This window comes from Podarcis cretensis (genome assembly GCF_951804945.1).
Source record: "Podarcis cretensis genome assembly, chromosome: 2".
NCBI classification, from domain to species: Eukaryota; Metazoa; Chordata; class Lepidosauria; order Squamata; family Lacertidae; genus Podarcis; species Podarcis cretensis.
Window position 1 is genome coordinate 41,531,373 of NC_137171.1, and position 20,971 is coordinate 41,552,343.

Genomic DNA, 20,971 nt, shown 5'->3' on the forward strand with positions numbered 1-20,971 from the left:
TTGCTAAGCAACCCTTCTGCATCTTCCAGAAGGTTCTGTGGCCCCAACTGTAACAGACTCTCTTTGCCTGATTCCTTCCCAAGGCATTAGGAGAGGTGGAAAGGGGTGTCTCTAGCTCTGCATAGAGTGTTGGGTTTAAAAGGGCTAGGGGTGCATTGCCTAGCCAGTGAGCAGGCATCATGACCACCATGGATGAAGAGGATCTGAGCGAGTATTTCCGCATACAGTATGGACAGAAGTTGCTGAAACTTCTGATGTGAGTTAAATGCCGCATCTCTTCCAGCAAGAACCTTCCTCTGGGCTCCTCTCTATTCTACCTTTTACTCTCCATGGTCTTCTTCTTTGCTCTCCCATGTTTTTGGTATCTTCTTCTTCCATTTCCCTTCTAGGTTCTCCTGCTTCACACCCCCACCCACTTTTTATAAAAGGGTCCAGGGTCTTACCAGCATCCTGGTTCCAGCAACAGCTAGCCAGATGCATCTGGAAAGTCTACGTCAGGGACTGGACTGAGGAGGAATGGTGGGGGCTGTCTTCCCTCCTCTTGAACCTTCCCAAGAACAGGAGGACAGTATAGATTTAGAACAGTGGTTTGCAGAAGGCCATAGTTCAGAAGCTGCAGAGGGGAAAAGCTGGGAAATATTGGGAGAAGAACAGCAGGAACAAGAAGCACTGGGGGAGAGACAGCTGACAGTCTCAGAGTCTTTGGAAAGCATTCCTGAGCCACCCTCTCCCAGGCCTAGGTGGGCATTGTGAGTAGTAGAACAGAAAGCTCAGAGGCAGAAAGCTCAGATCAGCTGGCGCAGGGATGACATAGAATAGGAGTGATAGAGGGGGTTGGAATTTACTCAGAGCAACGCCATTACAGTCATAAAGGTAAAGGTAAAGGTACCCCTGCCCGTACGGGCCAGTCTTAACAGACTCTAGGGTTGTGCGCCCATCTCACTTAAGAGGCCAGGGGCCAGCGCTGTCCGGAGACACTTCCGGGTCACGTGGCCAGCGTGACATCGCTGCTCTGGCGAGCCAGAGCCGCACACGGAAACGCCGTTTACCTTCCCGCTGGTAAGCGGTCCCTATTTATCTACTTGCACCCGGAGGTGCTTTCGAGCTGCTAGGTTGGCAGGCGCTGGGACCGAGCAGCGGGAGCGCACCCCACCGCAGGGATTCGAACCGCCGACCTTTCGATCGGCAAGCCCTAGGCGCTGAGGCTTTAACCCACAGCGCCACCTGCATCCCTCATTACAGTCATACTTTGGGTTAAATATGCTTCAGGTTGAGCATTTTCAGGTTACGCTCCGCAGTGACCCGGAAGTGACAGAACGCGTTACTTCTGGGTTTCGCTGCTCACACATTTGCAGACGCTCAAAATGACGTCACGCGCATGTGCAGAAGTGGCAAATCACGACCTGCAGACACGCAGACATGGGTTGCGTTCTACTCAGGATGCAAACGGGGCTCCGGAACGGATCCTGTTCGCATCCAGAGGTACCACTGTATTTAATAAAGACTGCATTTATTTCTCTCTCTCTGTAAATACTGAATAAATTACGTGGTAAGAACTCTTCTTGTTTATCTGCTTTTTGGCTGCCACCGGGGGAGGGATTGGATTCCCTGAAGCCTACCCAAACTAGACATGAAGGTAACAGCTCCCTATACTGGAAAATTGAATGAGGAGGATTTTAACTTCACCTCCTATGCTATGGTCCTGATTGTAACATCCATCTGCTGCCATTAACTTTTTTTAAAAGAAATGTAGCAGATCCTGAACAAAAATCTCTATGTCACATGTAGTTTGATCCTTTGGATCCTTTGATGAGGGACTTTGTAAAGCACGTTTTGTATTTTCAAATATATAGCATCTACTGGATTATCACTACTTATACACTTGTTGGCATGCTCAAATAATCCTAATTCTAATTGTTGCAGGATACTTCCCTGGATGGTACTGTGCCCCGTTCCCAAGTGGTTCGGCACCTAATCAGACCACCCAGTACTAAAACAAGCATAGCTTCCTCTCTTCTTGGCTCCATGATTAGCTGTTCACTTTTCCTTTCCAACATCCTTCTTCGTCTGTCTTATGTTCCTTTCACTGCTTTCGTTTCCCTTTCTTCCACTATTGCCACTAAAGTTTCATTTCCTTCCTCCAAACCCCTTTCTCTTGCTGGGTATCTAAATTGAATCCAAGCCCCATTTTCTTGTTGCTCCTTGTAGACCTTGTAGTTTGGAACCCTTGTCTGTTATCTGACTGAAACTCATCTCTGGGCTTGATCCAGGCACCTTTGGACAAACAGGATATTCTATCATTCTGCCCCTTCATCCTAAGGTGTGTGAGCTGCACAAAACCTACCTGGCTCACAGGTCCTATGACTTACAAATATCTCTGCACTCTTCATGGGAAAATTCTTTTTCTCTTTTATTAGGAAATTCCCAGTATCTGAGGAGGAGTCCCCATCTCCCTCCATTCGGCTCCTGGAGAAGAAAAAAGAAGCCAAATTGGTGCACCAGGCCATGGAGGCACAAAAGGAGGTGAGGAGACACCCTGCTTTACTGCGTCTGTATCCCTGATGACCAGCTCTACCTTCATTTGTCAACAGCCACTTCAAAACCACAGAACTACATGGCTTATTGGCAGCAAATTGCACATGTTTCCCCTATTTGCTATCAAAACACCTTCTGATCCACCTGACCAGGATGCTAATTTCTTTGAAGTTTGGGGCTCTCTGTAACTTGAGAGAAAAGAAGGAGGCAACACAGTCTTCCAACACCTAACAGAACAAGAAGACTACTGCAGCCTTCCCTGACCAGGTGTCCTCCAAATATTTTGGATTTTAGCTTCCATCAGCATTAGAATGGTTAATAGGGACAGTGTGAGCTGTAGTCCAAAATATCTCAAAGGCACCAGTCTGAGCTACTGGAATCAGATGTCCTACTGGTCTCTTCCCTCTGTGAACCTTTCAGGCATTCAAGACAAGGATGGAAGCCCTGAACAATCGTTGGGAGGAACTTGGTTCTAAGGAGATTCAGTTGAAAGCATATATTCGGAAATTTGAGCAATTCATACAGGTATTTGCTTTTTGCAATTCTCTGGCTCTTACGTTATAAGACCTCCACCCTATTTAAGCACAGCACAGGCCTGATTGTGATATGCCTGGAGCTACACATATGTACACAGGCTAGTTGCTCTCCACCCAATAGTAGAATCATAGAATTGTAGAGCTTGAAGGGACCACAAGAGTCATCTGGTCCAACTTCCTGCAATGCAGGAATCTTTTGCCTAACGTGAGACACAAACCCATGACCTTGAGATTAAGAGTCTCATGCCCAACCGATTGAGCTATCCTAACTGAAACTATCCCAGTTTAACTTAGGTGGAGTGATAGGGGGTCTCTGCTCCTAGGGCATAACCTGGGCAAGGACATAAAATATTTAAGATTCATTTAATGCAATCACCAGGTATTTAAATCACATTGTGTTTTATTTTCAACATCGAATTAGTGAGCTTGTCTTCCAGATGTAGAGGACAGTCTAGATATCAGCTTGTGGAAGATTACCAGAGACTCAATAAATTCAGCAGGCTATGCAAAGTGCCATAGCTGAGGCTTCTGCAGGCTAAGCCAAGCAAACCATATTCAGGCATTGACTACTGCTAGCAGTGGAGAAGATCAAGCCACATTGGCTCCATCAGCCAACTGCATGTTTGCACACCAGATGCTGAGTAGACTCAGTTTGAATGCCAGGAATTTCAGCAGTGGTACTTTTAAAGCAGTACCTCCATTTCCTAGCTCAACTCAGTGCTGGTTCAGATGGAGACATGGTGTCAGGAGAGATCATAGCTCAGTGGTAGAGCACATGGTTTGTGTGCATGAGGTCTCATGTTCAATCCCAGCCTTGGGCAAAGAAATGGCTAGTTAGTTATAACACTGCCTCTGCCTCCAGAAAAGTAGTAGAAGGCATTACTGGGCTAGATGGGCAAATATCCTGACAGGGTACAGGGCAACTTCCTATGCACTTCTGACAGCCTTATAGACTTTGACTCTTGTCTTGATTCCTTTTCAATGGTATGTGGGGTGGGGTCCAACATGGGGCCATTAGGAGAACGACCAGAAACGGATCAGAGCCCTGAAGAAAGCCAACAAGGAGCGGGAACTAAAGAAGCAGCGAGTGAAAGAGCTGGCCAAGGCCAAGATAGAGATGGCAGCTCTGAAGCAGCAGCACCAGAAGCTCTACAACAAGCTACAGCAATACTCCATCTTCAACAAATACCTGGAGAAAGTGGTTGAGGTCTCTGAGGTACGTATGGTTGCTAAGAAGAGAGGCAAAGTCTGAGGGTGGATTTCAAGAGCAGATGTCCAGTTCTTTGGTCTGTAGCCTGTGTGCAGAACCAGAGAAGCAGGCGGGGGGGGGGGGGACAAAGGACCAACACTTAAGGTGGGGAGTGGGAGAAACCTCAGTTACCTTATTGTGGTTCTGTCTGTGCCACCAGAAATCTGCAGATCAGATTTAAGTAAAGGTAAAGGTACCCCTGACATTAGGTCCAGTAGCAGATGACTCTGAGGTTGCAGTACTCATTTTGCTCTATAGGCTGAGGAGCCGGCATTTGTCTGCAGACAGCTTCCGGGTCATGTGGCCAGCATGACTAAGCTGCTTCTGGCGAAACCAGAGCAGTGCACGGAAATGCCGTTTACCTTCCCGCTGGAATCTGCTTCCCGCTATTAATCTGCTTGCACTTGATGTGCTTTCGAACTGCTAGGTTGGCAGGAACAGGGACCGAGCAACGGGAGCTCACCCCATTGCGGGGATTTGAACCGCCAACCTTCTGATTAGCAAGCCCTAGGCTCTGTGGTTTAGCCCGTGCTTTTTCTATTTAAAAAAAAGTTTATGGTTATTCTCATTTTCCTGCTCATATTGAAATACTGCCCCTCAATGAGGCCAAACTTAGATTCACAAAATGTTTAGAGGTATTCGTACCCCTGCATCCCCCCAGAAAAAAAGCACTGGTTTTAGCGCTGGCTCTACAGTTGATGCTAAACCAAGTTCTAGAATCTGAAGTTTCTACAGTTGATGCTAAACTAAGTTCTAGAATCTGAAGTTTAGAACAACTGGGTCATTGGTGCAACTGCTATTCAAGCATCTTACACAGTTTCATGAACAATGGTGGTGACTTTGTATCTTGAGCATTTGTCCCCCCATTTGCTGTCTTTAAGCTGTAGTTCTGGACAGTGCAGTACAGCCTTGTTCAAATACCCATTGTATAATAATAGCTGGCTTCCCAAGCCAGTATATTGGCTGGCTGCGCTATGGTGTCTGTAGCCAGGCACCCATCTGTTCCTGCATGTCCAAGGATCTGTCATGGGGTGGAGACGATGTGATCCTTGAGGGGCTACTATTTGGCATTGACTATTGGCTAAGGGAAGATGGGTATCTCAGGGTTCAGGACAGTAATGCAAGGCATTCCCTGCAGTTTGAGGAGATCCGGGAGGTCATCGGTCGCTACAAGACCCTCGTAGGAATGCACCGGGACCTTGTGCAGTCGGCACAGGAGGGGATGGAGATGATTGAGCAAGCTAAAGTCCGCCTGGCGCGCTACAAGGAGGAAAAAGATGATGAGATGCTGCAGCACAACAATGAGCTAGCCCGCCTACAGCTGCGTTTCGACCATGCCCGCAGCGATGTCATCGTCTGGGTAAGGAGTAGGGGTGGGAAAATGTATTCCTTTGCATGGAGGGCTTTGACCCAGTAATATGATGACAAGCCTGAAGCCAGTCTGGACGGATCAGAATCTTTGTCTCTTCTTGAACTATCTGCATATCCTAACAGGCTTACTCTCATCCCAGACCTCGGTGTAATCATAACTTAAAATCCGCTGCCATGAACCCATACCCTTGACTATCTGCAGACAAACCCTGGCTCAGTGAACACTTAAGCCAGAGAGGATGGCAAGAATGGCCAGCAATCCACTGGGCATCACTGGGAGCCATTTACCTGTTTGGCAGTGGGCAGGGCATTTTGGCTAGCACACAGCACTGTATCACTCAAAATCAGGGACAGGGAATCTGAGGCCTGGAGCCAAAATCTGCTCACAGAGCTACAGTTCTCTAAGTGGTTTAATAGTCAATCCCTTGTCCTGGGGAACTTTGGGGACTGTGAGTGGAACAGGGGTCTCCTAACACCTCTCAGCAACTATAACAAACTACAGTTCCCTTGATTCTTTTAGGAAGCCATGATTGTTTAAAGTGGTGTGATACTGCTTTCAAAACAGTGCAAATGGGGCTGGAGTATTCAGAGAATCATAGCATTGGAAGGGACTCTGAGGATCATCTAGTCCAAACCCCACCCCACCCCCAAATGCAGGAATATGCAGCAGTCCCTTACCAGGATTGAACCTGCAAGCTTGGCATCATCAACACCACACTCTATTAGCTGGGCTATTAGGGAGTTTCAGGAGCCATTCCAGACCACCATATGTGTTCTTTATCAGGAAGAAATGACAGAAAGAGGGAGCTACTTCATTTTTAAACCTCGTTAGTGGTAGCCAGAGAACGTTTACCATCATCTTTGGCAATGGTGAATATCTTACAGTTTAGGGGGGGGGGGAGAGAAAGATGCTGGGCTTGTGTTTGAATGACTAACTACAGCAGGACAAGGCAGGATGATGCCATGAACCCTAACTGGGGCTGCCCATTTCTGCCTAGTAACAAACTTCTTAGCATTTGAACCTACATTCCATGGCAGGGAGGCAGACAGGCAGACAATAACACAGAACATTTTGCTGAAAAGGCTTTGTATGTGGCAGATCAGATTGCACAATGGAAATGCAAAACATAAGAGAGGCATCTTAGGCTGGTTGCTATGCAAGTTGTGTTGAGCCCCGTCTCCCCCCGCCATCACCCCCAAATGAAGTTTGGGGCACTTTTAACATGGAAGTAGCAGCATACTAGTCACATCCATCAAACCTCATTTTCTATGTCTCTGCCTTCTCCGCAGGAGTCGCGTTGGGCCCATATCCAGAACACAGCCGCGAAGAAAACATTGATGCTGGGTACCATCAAGATGGCCACTTTGAATCTGTTCCAGAGTGTAGCCAAGCAGATGAAGGAGGCTTTAATGGTGCCCGTGGAGGACACACACAAGCAGCTGGATATGGTACACGTGTCCTGAGTTCTCCACCTCTCCTCTCCAGGGTCTGGCAGTGCTTTTAAGTCTATACCCGAAGGTCTCACAGAACAAAATCAAAATACAAAACCACAAAATACACATGGAATTGAGTGCCCTGAGGGGGTGCCTCTTGTGTTTCTGCCACCTGAGATGGTTGCTTCACCCCACCTCATGAGTGGACCAGCTCTGTTGCAAGCTGAGCATAAAGTCTTCAGTCCATTGTTTGAGGCCCATCAAGCCATGTTGTGACAAGGAGATACAATTGGGAGGGCTTATATCTGGTTCGTCCAGAATGTATCTGGAAATGAAACACAGTGAGCTTGGACCTGTGGTGAATTGATGGCTCTTGTGCTACAGCATGTTCTCTCTCCAGTGTAGCATAGCCATTGCTTCCCCCACCAGCCCCATAGTCCATAGGTCTACCAAGAGTTCTATCCTCCAGACCAGCAGCCCCAATTAAATCCCAAAGTAGCTTTCTTTTCTTTTAAAAGAAGAGGAAGTAAAATCGGTTACGGTTCAGTGGGCGAAGGACATTACGTACAATAAACAGGTGACAGAATGGGAAAATTTATGGAGAAATGAACTGAAATGTATAGCTTGCTTTACTATAAAGGAAAACTTTATGAAGATGCTATACAGATGGTACATCACACCCAGCAAATTGGCTAAAATGTACGAAACTAACTCAAATTTATGCTGGAGGTGTAGAGAACTAGAGGGAACAATGTACTATATGTGGTGGGGTTGTAAAAAAATAAAGAGCTTTTGGGAACTTAAATACAATAAACTAAAAAAAAAGTTCAAAATAACGTTTATCAAAAAACCTGAAGCCTTCCTCTTAGGCATTATGGCATCAGACATTCCAAGAGAGAGAAGGAGGATTTTTATCTACACAACAACTGCAGTGAGAATGCTGACAGCCAAGGGATGGAAAGGAGATAAAATTCCAACAAAAGAAGAGTGGCAGGTTAAACTGTTTGAATATATGGAATTAGCAAATATGACAGAGAAGATCAACTATCCATCGACCCAAAAGTTCAAAAAAGAATGGGAGATTTATAGACAATATTTAAAAGAACATTGTCCCCACATTAAAACTTTAGATTTAATACAGGTTGAGTTTATTGAAAAATAGAGGCAAGTAATAAGGAAACAAAGAACCCACACTAAGGAGGGTGAAAGTTGGTGGCTGAAATATTTTTTGTGTTTCCATGTTCTATTGTTCTTTTTTCTTTTTATTTGTGAGTTATGTTTTGTGGGTTTTGTGTGTGTCATTTATAAACCAATAAAGACTGAAATAATAAAAATAATAAAAATCCCAAAGTAGCCCCCAGTTCCAGCCTATGCTGTTGTGATGGCTCCCCTCTGCTTGTATTAATCAGATGTTCATCCTCATTGTTCTCAGATCCAGCAGTTTATCCAGGACCTGTCGGACATCTGGTCAGAGGTGAAGAAGAAAGAGCAAAACAGATCGCTAACAGGAATGAACAAGGAGTGACCCAGGAGGCATCAGAAAAAGAGTTTAATGTTCCCCACTTCTCTTCTCTCAGAGAACCCCCTCAGCTGTGCTTTGCTTGTCCTTTGGAATGGTTGATGCCCCACGACTGCATTTTAATCAATATCCTTCCCACCCTTTACTTTCCCTTCACTGGAAACAAAACATAGTCTGTATGGTATATAAAGAGAATATTTTAGTTAGTGGAGCCTTGGCTTCTCATCTGCCTTTGTTTCCACGTGGATAAAATGAGTCCTGTGCCATAGACCCACCGTTAGCAGCCTGTCGATGAGTTGTTTGGACCTGGGTGGCCTGCCAAACATGTGCTCTTTGCGGGAAGTATTCTACAATCCCAATGCATTTGTGGTGGATTTATACTGACCTGCCCACACATCACTCCTCTTGATGAGTTGATTTTTGCCAAAGCTATTGCCTTACTGGCATCAGGGTTTGAACAGATGCACAATAGCACAACGAGAGCAAGACCAGCCCCTGCCCTCCAAATATTTGTACAGGGTTTCAGCAGGAAGTCACAGGACACACACTGATTGGAAGCAAAGCAGGATGCCCACCCTGAAACCTTTTCAGGCACAAACAGTGTTGAAGGTAAAAAGGTAAAGGTAAAGAGACCCCTGACCATTAGGTCCAGTCGTGACCGACTCTGGGGTTGAGGGGCTCATCTCGCTTTATTGGCCGAGGGAGCCGGCATACAGCTTCCGGGTCATGTGGCTAGCATGACTAAGCCGCTTCTGGCGAACCAGAGCAGCACACGGAAACGCCATTTACCTTCCCGCCAGAGTGGTACCTATTTATCTATTTGCACTTTGACGTGCTTTCAAACTGCTAGGTTGGCAGGAGCAGGGACTGAGCAATGGGAGCTCACCCCATTGCAGGGATTCGAACCACCGACCTTCTGATTGGCAAGTCCTAGGCTCTGTGGTTTAACCCATCGTGCAAAACTGCCCCACCCTGATACTACCATATGCACAAATCATCATCATGATTACACGGCACCAATGAAAGGAGATGAACTAGGCAGGCATCACTCCCAGGAGAGAAAAGTGACTCTGGTGTGCTGCAGGCCCCACGGTAAGTGCCGCCCCCACGGTGTGGTGCCCAGTGTGCCCTGCCCCTCCCCCCAGCCACTCCTCTGGACACTAACCAACAAAGCCCAACCTCCTAAACGTGATAAGGATAAGGAATGCCAAGCAGTTGCTTAAGTAAGGTGCTTTTATTGCATCTAGATATGAACTTCACGAATAAACTCCTTGGCCAGCAGCAGTGGAGAATAAAATGATCACTGGAGCCAGGAGCTCTTTATAGCGCTGGGGTGGCTGTCGCTCCTCCCTGGGAAGCAGAGCTACTGCGGCTTGCTGAGGAGCGCTCTGAGTACAGCTATCTGTGCTGCAACAGGCAGCTGATTGTTGCACAGGAACAGACAGCCAAGTGCAGAGCTGCCACGCTCGCCTCCCTGTCGCTAGAATGACAATTAGCATTCCGCACTCGGGAGTCTTCCATTCAGCAAAAAGCGCGACGGTGCTTAGAGCGAGAGCAGCGCGGATCCCGGAAGCTCATCCCGTCCATTCAGCAGGCGGCAGCAAAGGAGCTGAGCCTCCGACAGCAGCCATTGCCGAGAGTGCCCCGGTGCTGGCGTCATCGCTTGGCTCTGCAGTGCAGTCAGGTGGAGCTGATGACGCAAATGCAACCGGGATGAGTTGGGAGCGGGGGAAATGTCTCGTCTTGGGAGGCCACGATGACTCATCCTGCCAGGGGGCTGAAGTGCCTCCACACACTTTGCGGCATGTTCAGGGCGTGGGGGGGGGGGCGGGAACCCAGTGGGTCCTGACCCTGGAACCCGAAGGAGCTGATAGAAGAAAGGGGATCTCGGAGAAAAATGGATCAATACCTCCCACTCCACGGAGTTCTAAAAGTGCGGAGTGGCATGTTCACTTACGAGAGAGGATTTGGGCTTCTCAACAGACATTAGGTCTGAGCATCAGTAGGGACACAGGTCAGCGCCACTGATCACCTGCTTTTCATGCACTAAATGAAGCAGCTTCCTATTTTCTTAACATCCTATGTTACCAGCATTATAACATCACCTCCCCAGACATTTTGTTTCTCAGCATCCAACTAATATTGAACCCCTTTGGGTGACAATTCCTTTGGGCATGCCCACATTATAAACTCATCCTCTATCTTATACTAGCTGCACTGTCACAGCTTCCTCAAAGGAATCATGGGAACTGTAGCTTGTTGGAGGTGCCGAGGTTTCCCTCTGACAGCACACATGCACACACTTTTCACAGAACTGCCCTTTCCCAGGGAATGGCTGTTGAAAAAGCTGAAGTGTGGAGTGTATAGATAAACCCCAAATCACTTTTGTGATAGTTGGCTCAGCAGGGATAATGAAAGTCAAAAGGACAGCAAAAATGCAGCTCCACGTTTGCATGTTGGAAGTTGGACAGCTTTACTTCCTAAAACCACTGCTTTCGCCCTTACAAATCTGAGATCCAAAGGAGATCTGACTTGATATGGCTTCCATTCAGTTTCCAAATGAAAGGCTTTGTCAAGGCAGTTTGGACTAAAAGGACGGACAACGTTGCCCCTCTCTCAAAGGCAGCCTTGCAGAGGGTGTGACCTGCTACAGCACACTTGTACACGGCTTAAGCATGCTTCTAAACTGGAACAAACAAGATTTCATTGCAACAACCAATACAATTAGCTGCATAAAGGCTGAAAATAGGACAAGTTATGAGTTTTCATTTAATTGAAAATGAGGAAATTAGTCAGTCGTCATTGATTAATGTCCTGCAGTGGTGATGGCAACACAGTGTGACATGAATTAGGGCTGGATCCTTCCTTCATGTAAATCTAGGGCAATTCTGCTGTAAATCATTGGCTTCATCTTAAACAGAGAAAGGCTCGTTCACGCTAGATGAGAATCTCTCTGTTGGAAACCAGTGAGAGAGGCATAGCTATTGGTTTAGACAGAGTGTATCATACATCATCAGCTTGAATGAAATAAGTGGTCTTTTCCAGCTAAAGATGTTAACACCAGGATCACACAGTGAACTTGAAAGCCATTGCAAAGCGATTAATAATGTCAGTATCACAACCAGTTGTGAGCCAAAAATCTAACAACTTAAGTATCTTTAAGGGGTGAATTTGTTCGATCTGATGGACATAGAGAATAGTTGGTTTTCTCTTTAGAGATACTAAAACTGTTCAGTTAACAGCATGAGAGCAAGGTTTGGGTTCAGTTAATGAAGCTCATGGAAAGTCATGTTGAGACTTGAAATTTGTTAAGTACCAGCAACAATTGCTAACAATTTATGCTAAAATGAAATGTGCCAAGGAATATTTATAGGATATGTACCTCCCAGAAAGTGTACACTCAGGTTGGTGCATGAGAAATATCTTCAGTGGAAATAATTATAATCCCATAAGGATAGATTATATAGTAAAAACACTGGGCATTACCCAGTGAGCAGAGGGAGCAATCAGGGCAATTGGACAGCCAAAGTTAAGTGGGTGAGGGCTTGCCCACTGCCTGGATGGGAGAATGCTGGAAGCCCCATTTAAGACACTCTGAGGGCCTTTCAAAGGATGAACTGGGTATAAGTAAAATGGGTTTTAAAGAGAGAAATATCAAAGTGTACAGAAAAGCAAAGGTCCACATTGAAATGCCATAATGCCCGCTACATGCAATGTGCTTTCAGATGGTGATGGGCCTGAAGACTAAGGATGGGGAGGATTTCAGTTTAAGTCACGTTTTAATATAAGTCTACTTACCGGTAATTCACACTTCCTGAAACAGTATGTGAACCTATCTGCAGCTGTCCTTCAAAATTCACACTTGTCTGATTTTTCAATGCAGTTGTCCCACCAAAGAAAGTGTACTAAAATGTGTATATTCTGGAAGAGTGTGCATAAAAAAGCACATGTTAGTGCAGGTATCATACAATAATGCATTATATAGGGGAAACATATGTGCAAAATAGGCAACACTGCAAACCTAAATGTGCTTGTTAAGAGAAACATGTGCTTACGGTAAATGCTGACAAACTTCCACGAGGACTTTAAAAAATAAACCAATGAGGAAATGCAATGAACCAGATTTAAAATTAGAAAAATGAGAAACAGAAAGAAATAGAAACAGACAAATTTGCCTCCTGACAAATGGAATTAGCAAATATGACAAAGTGGGCGATAGACGTGGGCTATAACATCGATTTTGAAAGGTGGTTAGAATTATGGAATAATAATATAAAGTTTACGGCGTGTATGGCATTGAGGGAAAATATGTGGAAGATGATATATAGGTGGTATCATACACCGGTGAAATTAGCTAAGATTTATAGGTTAAAGAACAAACGATGTTGGAAATGTGGGGAAGCAGAAGGCGATTTCTACCACATGTGGTGGCTATGTAACAAAGTGAAAAAATTTTGGGAACTAATATATAATGAACTTAAAAAAATTCTTAAATATACCTTTCCCAAAAAACCTGAAGCCTTTCTGCTAGGAATGCTGGGTAAAGAGATTAAAAAAGAAGATAAGAATATATTCCTCTACGCCACTACAGCCGCAAGAATCATGCTGGCACAAAATTGGAAAATGGAAATTATACCTAATATAAGTGACTGGCAAGTTAAAATGGTGGAATACGCCGAACTTGCTAGACTAACGGCTAGAATACGAGACCAAGATGAGCAAATATCTCATAAAAATTGGAGTAAATACTGGAAATATACTGAAAATAAATTGTAGATGACACTGGTGGGCTTCGATTAACTCTAACAGAGAATAACTAATATTTAAATTTAAGAGAAAATACGTGAATGTAGGATTATTTGATACTTACCAATAGGGTGGAGGGAAGTCCAGGACTAACTAAAGTCCAAAGGTTTTTTTTTTTTCTTTTTTCTTTTTTTTTCTTTTTTTTCTTTCTTTCTTTCTTTTTTGTATATCTACATGTATGCTTGTATATCTACATGTATGCTTTTGTATATCTACATGTATGCTTGTAAGTTGGGTGATATGATGATCTGTATAGCGTATATTTGTATAGACATGTGTATTTTCAAAACTTGAATAAAAAGTACTTAAAAAAAAAAAAGAAACAGACAAATTTGCCCATCCGTACCCAACTTTCCCAACCAAAGAGCCATATTCCCATGTGGGTAACCTGGGCCATGCATGCTTGGGGCTGATGGGAGTTATAACTCAACAGCATCTGAAGGGTCAAAGGTCCTCACATCTGCTCTATAAGTGCTGCTGTACTACCTTCTCACCTGTACAGGAGGATTGGTCCAACCATTTGAGCCCCAACCTGGGCCTGATGGCAGAAAGGAAAACATGGCAGTCCCTGCTGTGCCATTAATTCCTCATAGGAAAGGGCAAATATGCAAACAACACTCATTATCTTTCTGTTGAAAGCCTATCAGTCTTACATTCAAAAGACGGTTGCTCTATGTGCAAGAGGGTGACTCCATAACCAGTGCAGTTAAGTACTCTCAGACTTAATAGTCTTCCCCTCTCTTTAAATGGTAATAAGCACAGGGGGCTTCTCTGTTCACTCTTCTGCCCCAAAGTTCTTCCCTGGCAGCACCACTGCTAGCACAAGAAAGGCAGAAAGAAGTTGCTCTGTGATGACTCCTTATGGGTGAATAAGCCATTTATTCATTTGGTTTGGCCAGTCTTTAGCTGGGTCCTGGGTCCTTTTGGACTGTGAAACTGTGCTAGAGATTCTGCTTGTAGAGTTTCCATCGCAGCAGGCAAAATAAAGTTGATGCTCTCATCCCCCAGAATGCCAAGAGAAAAAGTATTGCTCTCTTATCTCTCCCTTGCAAAATAACCTATCAAAATATGAGTTCCAAGAGGGATTTCTCCTGCATGCCTTTAAGTCAGAACGACAGCCTTGACTGGTTCCAACAATATACAAAAGGCTGTGTTGTTTCCTCCCCATTGGCTCCCAAACATGGGGGAAAGGACTTGAATTCTTGCATATCACAGATGCTGGACATATGGGGAGAAGTTCACTGAAAGAAAAGCCCTCCAAAAAGAAAAAGAAAAGGCTTGGAGCCTGATCACACCACACAATTTCCCTTGGTTTTTCCAAGCACCAAGTGAGAGGCTCATGTTCTCACAACCAGAATCCCATTCTAATGGTGTCAGTATGGGATCCCACCACTCCAAATGGGTCCCAGCCACATCAGAGCTAGCAACCACAGTGCATATACAAGGGTGTGCCCTGTTGCAAGTTCTGACATGGAGTATGCACGACTCTGCATGGGTCAGTGGTGTGAGCCTGGGTCTACAAAGGCAACAAAACAACCCCCTGCACAAAAAGGCTATAACCAGGCTTATGTTCAGCATCCAGATGTTTTCTGTTTCTATGAATGGGCTCATCCAGAATTAGTCTTGTCCTGCCTGCCGCTTGTCCTCCAGGAAAACTCGATCTTTACCACTGAGTCAGAGCAAACATCCGTCAGGTTTTCCCGGGGATTGATATTTGCACTGATTCTGTGCTGAAGAGTGGGCTTTCCTGGAGAAAACCACTTGGACCTGTGCTTTCTAGGCACAGGACAAGTGGGAGTGTGGATGAGCAAGGTTGAGCTTCTTTTCCCAGGCTGATGTCCCTCTATCATGGTCTCTAACACTGCCCTTCTTCAACTGAAGTGGTGGCAAAGGGGGGGGGGCAAATGATCTGTTATGTTAAATGGGTGGCGGAATGCCACCAGTACCAAAAGATCAGCTCCTAGCAGGCATAGGCAACAATTCCTAAGAAGAGAGTCATTGCAGTGGCTTCGTCCCTGTTCACTTTTCCTGGCTAGAGCCCAGAAATGGAAGTGCAGATGCTAAGAAGATGTAACAGGAAACAAATGCAAGAGATTTGGACGGTGCCGATCTTACTCAGCACCACATTGTTCAAATGCTTCCAGAATCAGTTGCTGTATGCTTTGGAACAAGGGTCAGCAAGCTTTTTCAGCCGTGGGCAAGTCCACCGTCCCTCAGAACATGTGGTGGGCAGGAGCATATTTGGGGGGGGGGGGGAGGATGAACTAATTCCTACGCCCCACAATAACCCAGAGATGCATTTTAAATAAAAGGATACATTCCACTCATGTAAAAACATGCTGATTCCCAGACCGTCTGCGGGCCGGATTGAGAAGGTGATTGGGCCGCATCCGGTCCCCGGGCCTTAGGTTGCCTACCCCTGCTTTGGCGTTTCATCTCCTTACGCTGCCACTTTATAAGCCAATGTACCTGCTGTTCTTCTTAGAGAGCAGTGCCTGTGCTGCCCTCTATTGGTTGCTTAGCAGTAGGGAACATTTCATATGTTGCAAACCTGGGTTCCGACCACCCACCCGCTGCATGAAGCCCACAGTCACGGAAAGGATGGAATCTCATCTCACCAACTGCAGGACAGTCTGCCTGCCTATCAGGCCTGGTTATACTAAAGGCGCTTCATTGTATTTTCTGATTCAGTGGGATTGCCAGCTTCACGACCTGCTTCTGTGCCTTTAACAGAGGAATTAGCAGGCGACAGCATTTACTGGCATGCTGTGAGAAGCTTTCCCCCAGCGGAATCCCTGTTTGAGTAAGCTGCTGCTAAAGGCACAGTGGCAGAGGCTCATTAAAATGCTAGCAGCCTTGTGCTCCAGGAGCTGTTCCTGCTGGTGACATCCTTGTGAGAACTACAGCCTACACAAACCGTGTGACATTCCCCTAATGAGAGTCCTATACATTTCAGTATCCAAGCTAAAATGTTGCTTGTTGTTTGAACATTGATATCCTGGATTTCTGTGATGAAATACTCTGGGCAGCTTATAGATAAAAATGCAAAATGCAACACAATTAAAATAAGTCCTGACCATAAAGTGAAATAAACAAACAGCACTGAAACATCACCCTAAAAATTGTATCAGCAGCAGCCCACTAAAAAAATACAACTGAAGATTTTGACTTAAAAGAGCCCCCCAGAATAGAGCAATCTTCACAGCCCATTTAAAAGTGGCGGTCAGGGCCTATAAAGGGCTAGCCCAGGCATAGGCAAACTCGGCCCTCCAGATGTTTTGAGACTACAATTCCCATCATCTATGACCACTGGTCCTGTTAGCTAGGGTTGATGGGAGTTGTAGTCCCAAAGCATCTGGAGGGCCAAGTTTGCCTGTGCCTGGGCTAGCCTAATAATACAATCCCTTTTCAGCTCTGTCCCCTGCAGCCTGTCCTAAAAAACCCCAAAATTTCACTTAGCCATATGATGTTCCTGGGTAGCTTTGAATAAATTGTTAGCTTTCAGGCTTCATTTCCCATGCAGGATTTTTATTTTTATTTTAATAATTGTTAAAGGCAATTTTGCAGGGCTGATGACTAAGAAGAGTTGTATAGTACAGGACATGCAAGAAACAGAATGGAAACACATAATAAATACATTTTCAGCACAGGTGAGGCTCCTAATAGCTCCAAGTTAAAAGCAGCTCATCCATTAGAAACAATTGAAATTGCGAAGGTTTTGACAGATCTGAAATTATTTATGAGCATCTACGAGTGGCACCCCAGAGAGTGATTCCAAGCAGGAGGCATGTTTAGAAAAGTCAGCACACATTTTATATTCTGTCGCTGAAGCCAATTCAGATTAATCATGCAAATAAGTGTATCCCTTTTGACAACATCTGTGGCTGGACTTAAGGCTGGGTTATCATCAAATTTGGTATGAACCACCCAACTCAAAGTCTTGGGTGTCTAAATAATGCTTACTCAAGGCTTGGAAGGCCATTCTTCCCAGTTGTGATGCACTGGGCAACAGGCTGGTTGCAAAGGACACAGCACTTTGTTGGAGCTCGGGGAAAGAACTTGTGAATCAGATGAAACACAATGCAATTGCTGCATAAAGGATATGTAAGTTACCCATGTTGTCAGTATCAAATCACTGCTTTGAATGAGCAGAGCAACTTTTTTGAGGGAAGGAGTATGCAGGATGCACAAAGCTTTTGCATTTCTGTTACTTTTGCAAGCACGGAAGAGGAAATGTATATGTGCCCCTTGTGTGTACTTATATTTCCAGATCAGGGATTGTGTGAGTATTCCAATCTAAAAGTGAATCAAACATTTTAAAGCAGAAGGATACACTAACCACAGGGGCAGCTTTGGAGCTGAGCCTGAACTATGTCTGTAGCTTGGTTTTCTTCTTCATTCATTAGTACCTTGCTGATTAGCTCAGCTGGTTAGAGTGTGGTACTGATAATGCCAAGGTCGTTGCTTTGAACACTGTATGCGTTTGCATATTCCTGCATCGCAGGGGGTTGGGCTAGATGATTTATTTATTTATTATTTTCATTTCTATGCCACTTTATGTTTTCAAGAAAAATTTCAAAGCAGTTTACAGCATATTAAACATCAATAAAACAATCCAGAATCAAACATTCCTCAAGAAAGTCAAATATAAGGTATACAGTCAAAGCAACATAATTAACAGGAAACTAAAATATTATCTGAAATATATCTTTAAAATATGATTCTATGATTTTTACTCCTTCGCTCAGAGTTACCACAACTTCCTGAAGTAATTCCTGAAGCACATTGAAAGAAAACCCTTCTGCTATTTTTCTCTTGGACATCCTGCAGGTGGCGCTGTGAAGCTTTCCCAAGGCATATCAAACTCAATGCAACTCAAAGGTTACCCTGATTCTGTTTGCATCTTGGAGCAAAAGTCCTGTGTGGTATCCTCGGAAGCGGCAGACTTTTTACGGCACAATCTTTCATGGACTCAAGCCCATCTGACAAAGTGGACTCTGGGCCACAAAAACTTATGACATAATAAATCCGTTAGTCTTTAAGGTGTCACAAAACTTTTGTATTTTTTTTTAAATTCAGCTCAGAGCCTATAGACTTGACAAAGTGCTATTGTCAAAGTAAAAAAAAAGACAGATTCCTTTCAATACCAACATCCCACAAGGGATCTATAAGATGAAACAGATGTCCCCTGTACATCATGGGTGGGCAGACATCAGGCTTTCAGGATCCATTTTATTTTTTACTAGAATCTTGAGGTCCACCAACTAGAGCCAGGTGCAAAACAGCAGCTCAGCCTGGCAGATGCATGTTGAGAAATGAGGACTGGGGTGCCACTGAACAGATGCTTAGGCCAGCAATTTGAGATCAGTACCAGAACCAAGCTCTCAAGTCCTTTCACACAATAATCCATGCCTGGTTTTCCCCACAAGCATTCTGTTTCAGCAATCTAATTGAGAGGTTGTTGCAATTGTTAGACAACTTTTGCAGATCTACCACAAATGACCCATATACAGTGGTACCTCGGGTTAAGAACTTAATTCATTCCGGAGGTCCGTTCTTAACCTGAAACTGTTCTTAACCTGAGGTACCACTTTAGCTAATGGGGCCTCCCACTGCCGCTGTGCCGCTGCCGCACAATTTCTGTTCTCATCCTGAAGCAAAGTTCTTAACCCGAGGTACTACTCCCGGGTTAGCGGAGTCTGTAACCTGAAGCATCTGTAACCCAAGGTACCACTGTAACTACCACTAGATCCCAGTCTACCTTCCAGCTTCTACTTGTACTCCTGCTTTTACCACAATGCGGCAAGACAGCAATCGAATATCTGCTGTAATAAGCAAATCTGACTCCCATCATTGGGGTTCATTGTCATCTGTCCTGACAATTCATGGCACATTGAGAAAGGCAAGTTGCATGGCTTGTTGCTAACTGCCAGTGGCGTAGCGTGGGTTGTCAGCACCCAGGGCAAGGCAAGTAATTTGCGCCCCCTAACCCGTGGATTTGCGCCCCCTAACCCATGGATTTGCACCCCCTAACCCTAACCCCCAGATGTTGCACCCGGTGCGGCCGGCCCCCCCTAGTCTCTTTCTCCCAATTTTGCAAGTTGTTTTAATAACAAAAACTTCACTGCACTCTAAGGCGGTAATACGAACTCATCCTAAGTCTCTCCCATCATATCATATCTTCTACAGCACCATTTCACCATTTTGACTACAAGCTTGCCACCTCCCTAATGGCTGCACTTTTTCAGCCTGGATTCCATTTTTTCCTAGTGTGGATCCAAAAGGAGACTTATGTCTGGCCTACAGTACCAGTCTGCTTCCTGTTTCTACACCCCAGCTAACATGCATCCTCCAAGAAGACTGGTATAAGGAATTATCCCCCTCCCCAAAGCCAGCAAACAGCATAGCTCAGATGAAGCAAGGCAGGAAACACCTGGGTTATCCAAAGCTAGCAAGCCTTCTCCAGACACAGGATGCAATCCCCCAAACAGTGGGCTTCCTGCCTTCCCGTGGAAGTGGGAGAAGGAAGCCCAGTGTCCCAGAGGTCAGAGCAGAATGCTAATGAAAGGGAACAGCATAAACACACTCACGGGTAACTGGAAGACAGCGCAGAATATGATAGATCTGCCATTGCAAGAAAATGTCTCGTCTACACTGCTGCTTGCCCCATGTCTAGAAAGCATGGGTCTGAGCAGTTTTCCACTTGTCCTTTGCTTTCCAGGCATGCCTCTGAGCTTTTTTGCATTGGCCCTGCAGCTTCCCCCCGAAAAACATGTTCTTTATTGCTGATTCGGAACAAACGGCAATCCACAGAGAGCTCAGTTACTGTTTGGTCCAATTCAGCAGTAAAATATGGGTTTTCCCAGGGGGAAATGGTGGGGCAAACAGAGGTGTGGATGAGCCCCAAATCCTGCCACTCTCTTAGGCACGTTGGGTGGGGATGTGGGAGAGAACTTACACAGTGTCTGCTCCCAAACTTTGCAGCTCCTTCTCTAGAGAGGTTACACTGACTCCTTCCTTGTTGTTCTTATGCCGGCAGGCTTATGTTGGAACTGACCGCTTTTGAGGAAAGGGCTTCGACTAGTGCTATGCTGTTTTTACTATCTCTATTTTTTTTATTGTTTTAATTATATTATAGTAAAATTACTGTGGCCCTTCAAATACAGCTGGACTCCAACTCAGCTTGGCAAAATGGCCAGGGATGATGGGAGTTGTGGTCAAACAACATCTGGAAGACCAAAGGTTAGCCCCTGTTTTAATGCTTTGGTTATTTTAACGTGTTTTGAACATTTCACTGTAAGCCTTTCTGAAAACGAATATCTACAGTGGGGTATAAATCTCAATAATAAATTATTACTTAAAAATAATAAAGAAGCAAAGAAGCCATGGGGCAAAGTGCACAGAGCTGAGGATGTAACAGTTTAGGTTTTAAATGTTTTATTGATTTTATCTTTATTTTTAATGATGGCTTGAGGGAGGCCTATTTGTTTTTAATCTCTTTGTATATTTTAGTTGTGATTA

The 20,971-nt window shown here is 44.9% G+C and overlaps 1 protein-coding gene across 1 annotated transcript; it reads left to right on the forward strand.

Moving 5' to 3' along the window:
- The first annotated feature begins 38 nt into the window (after positions 1–38).
- On the forward strand, positions 39–8,855 carry CCDC42 (coiled-coil domain containing 42). Its single transcript, XM_079967055.1, has 7 exons — positions 39–256; positions 2,418–2,523; positions 2,956–3,060; positions 4,090–4,287; positions 5,459–5,680; positions 6,982–7,140; positions 8,558–8,855. The coding sequence occupies exons 1-7, from the start codon at positions 180–182 to the stop codon at positions 8,648–8,650; spliced, it is 960 nt and encodes a 319-aa protein (XP_079823181.1). The 5' UTR covers positions 39–179; the 3' UTR covers positions 8,651–8,855.
- The last annotated feature ends 12,116 nt before the right edge of the window (positions 8,856–20,971 follow it).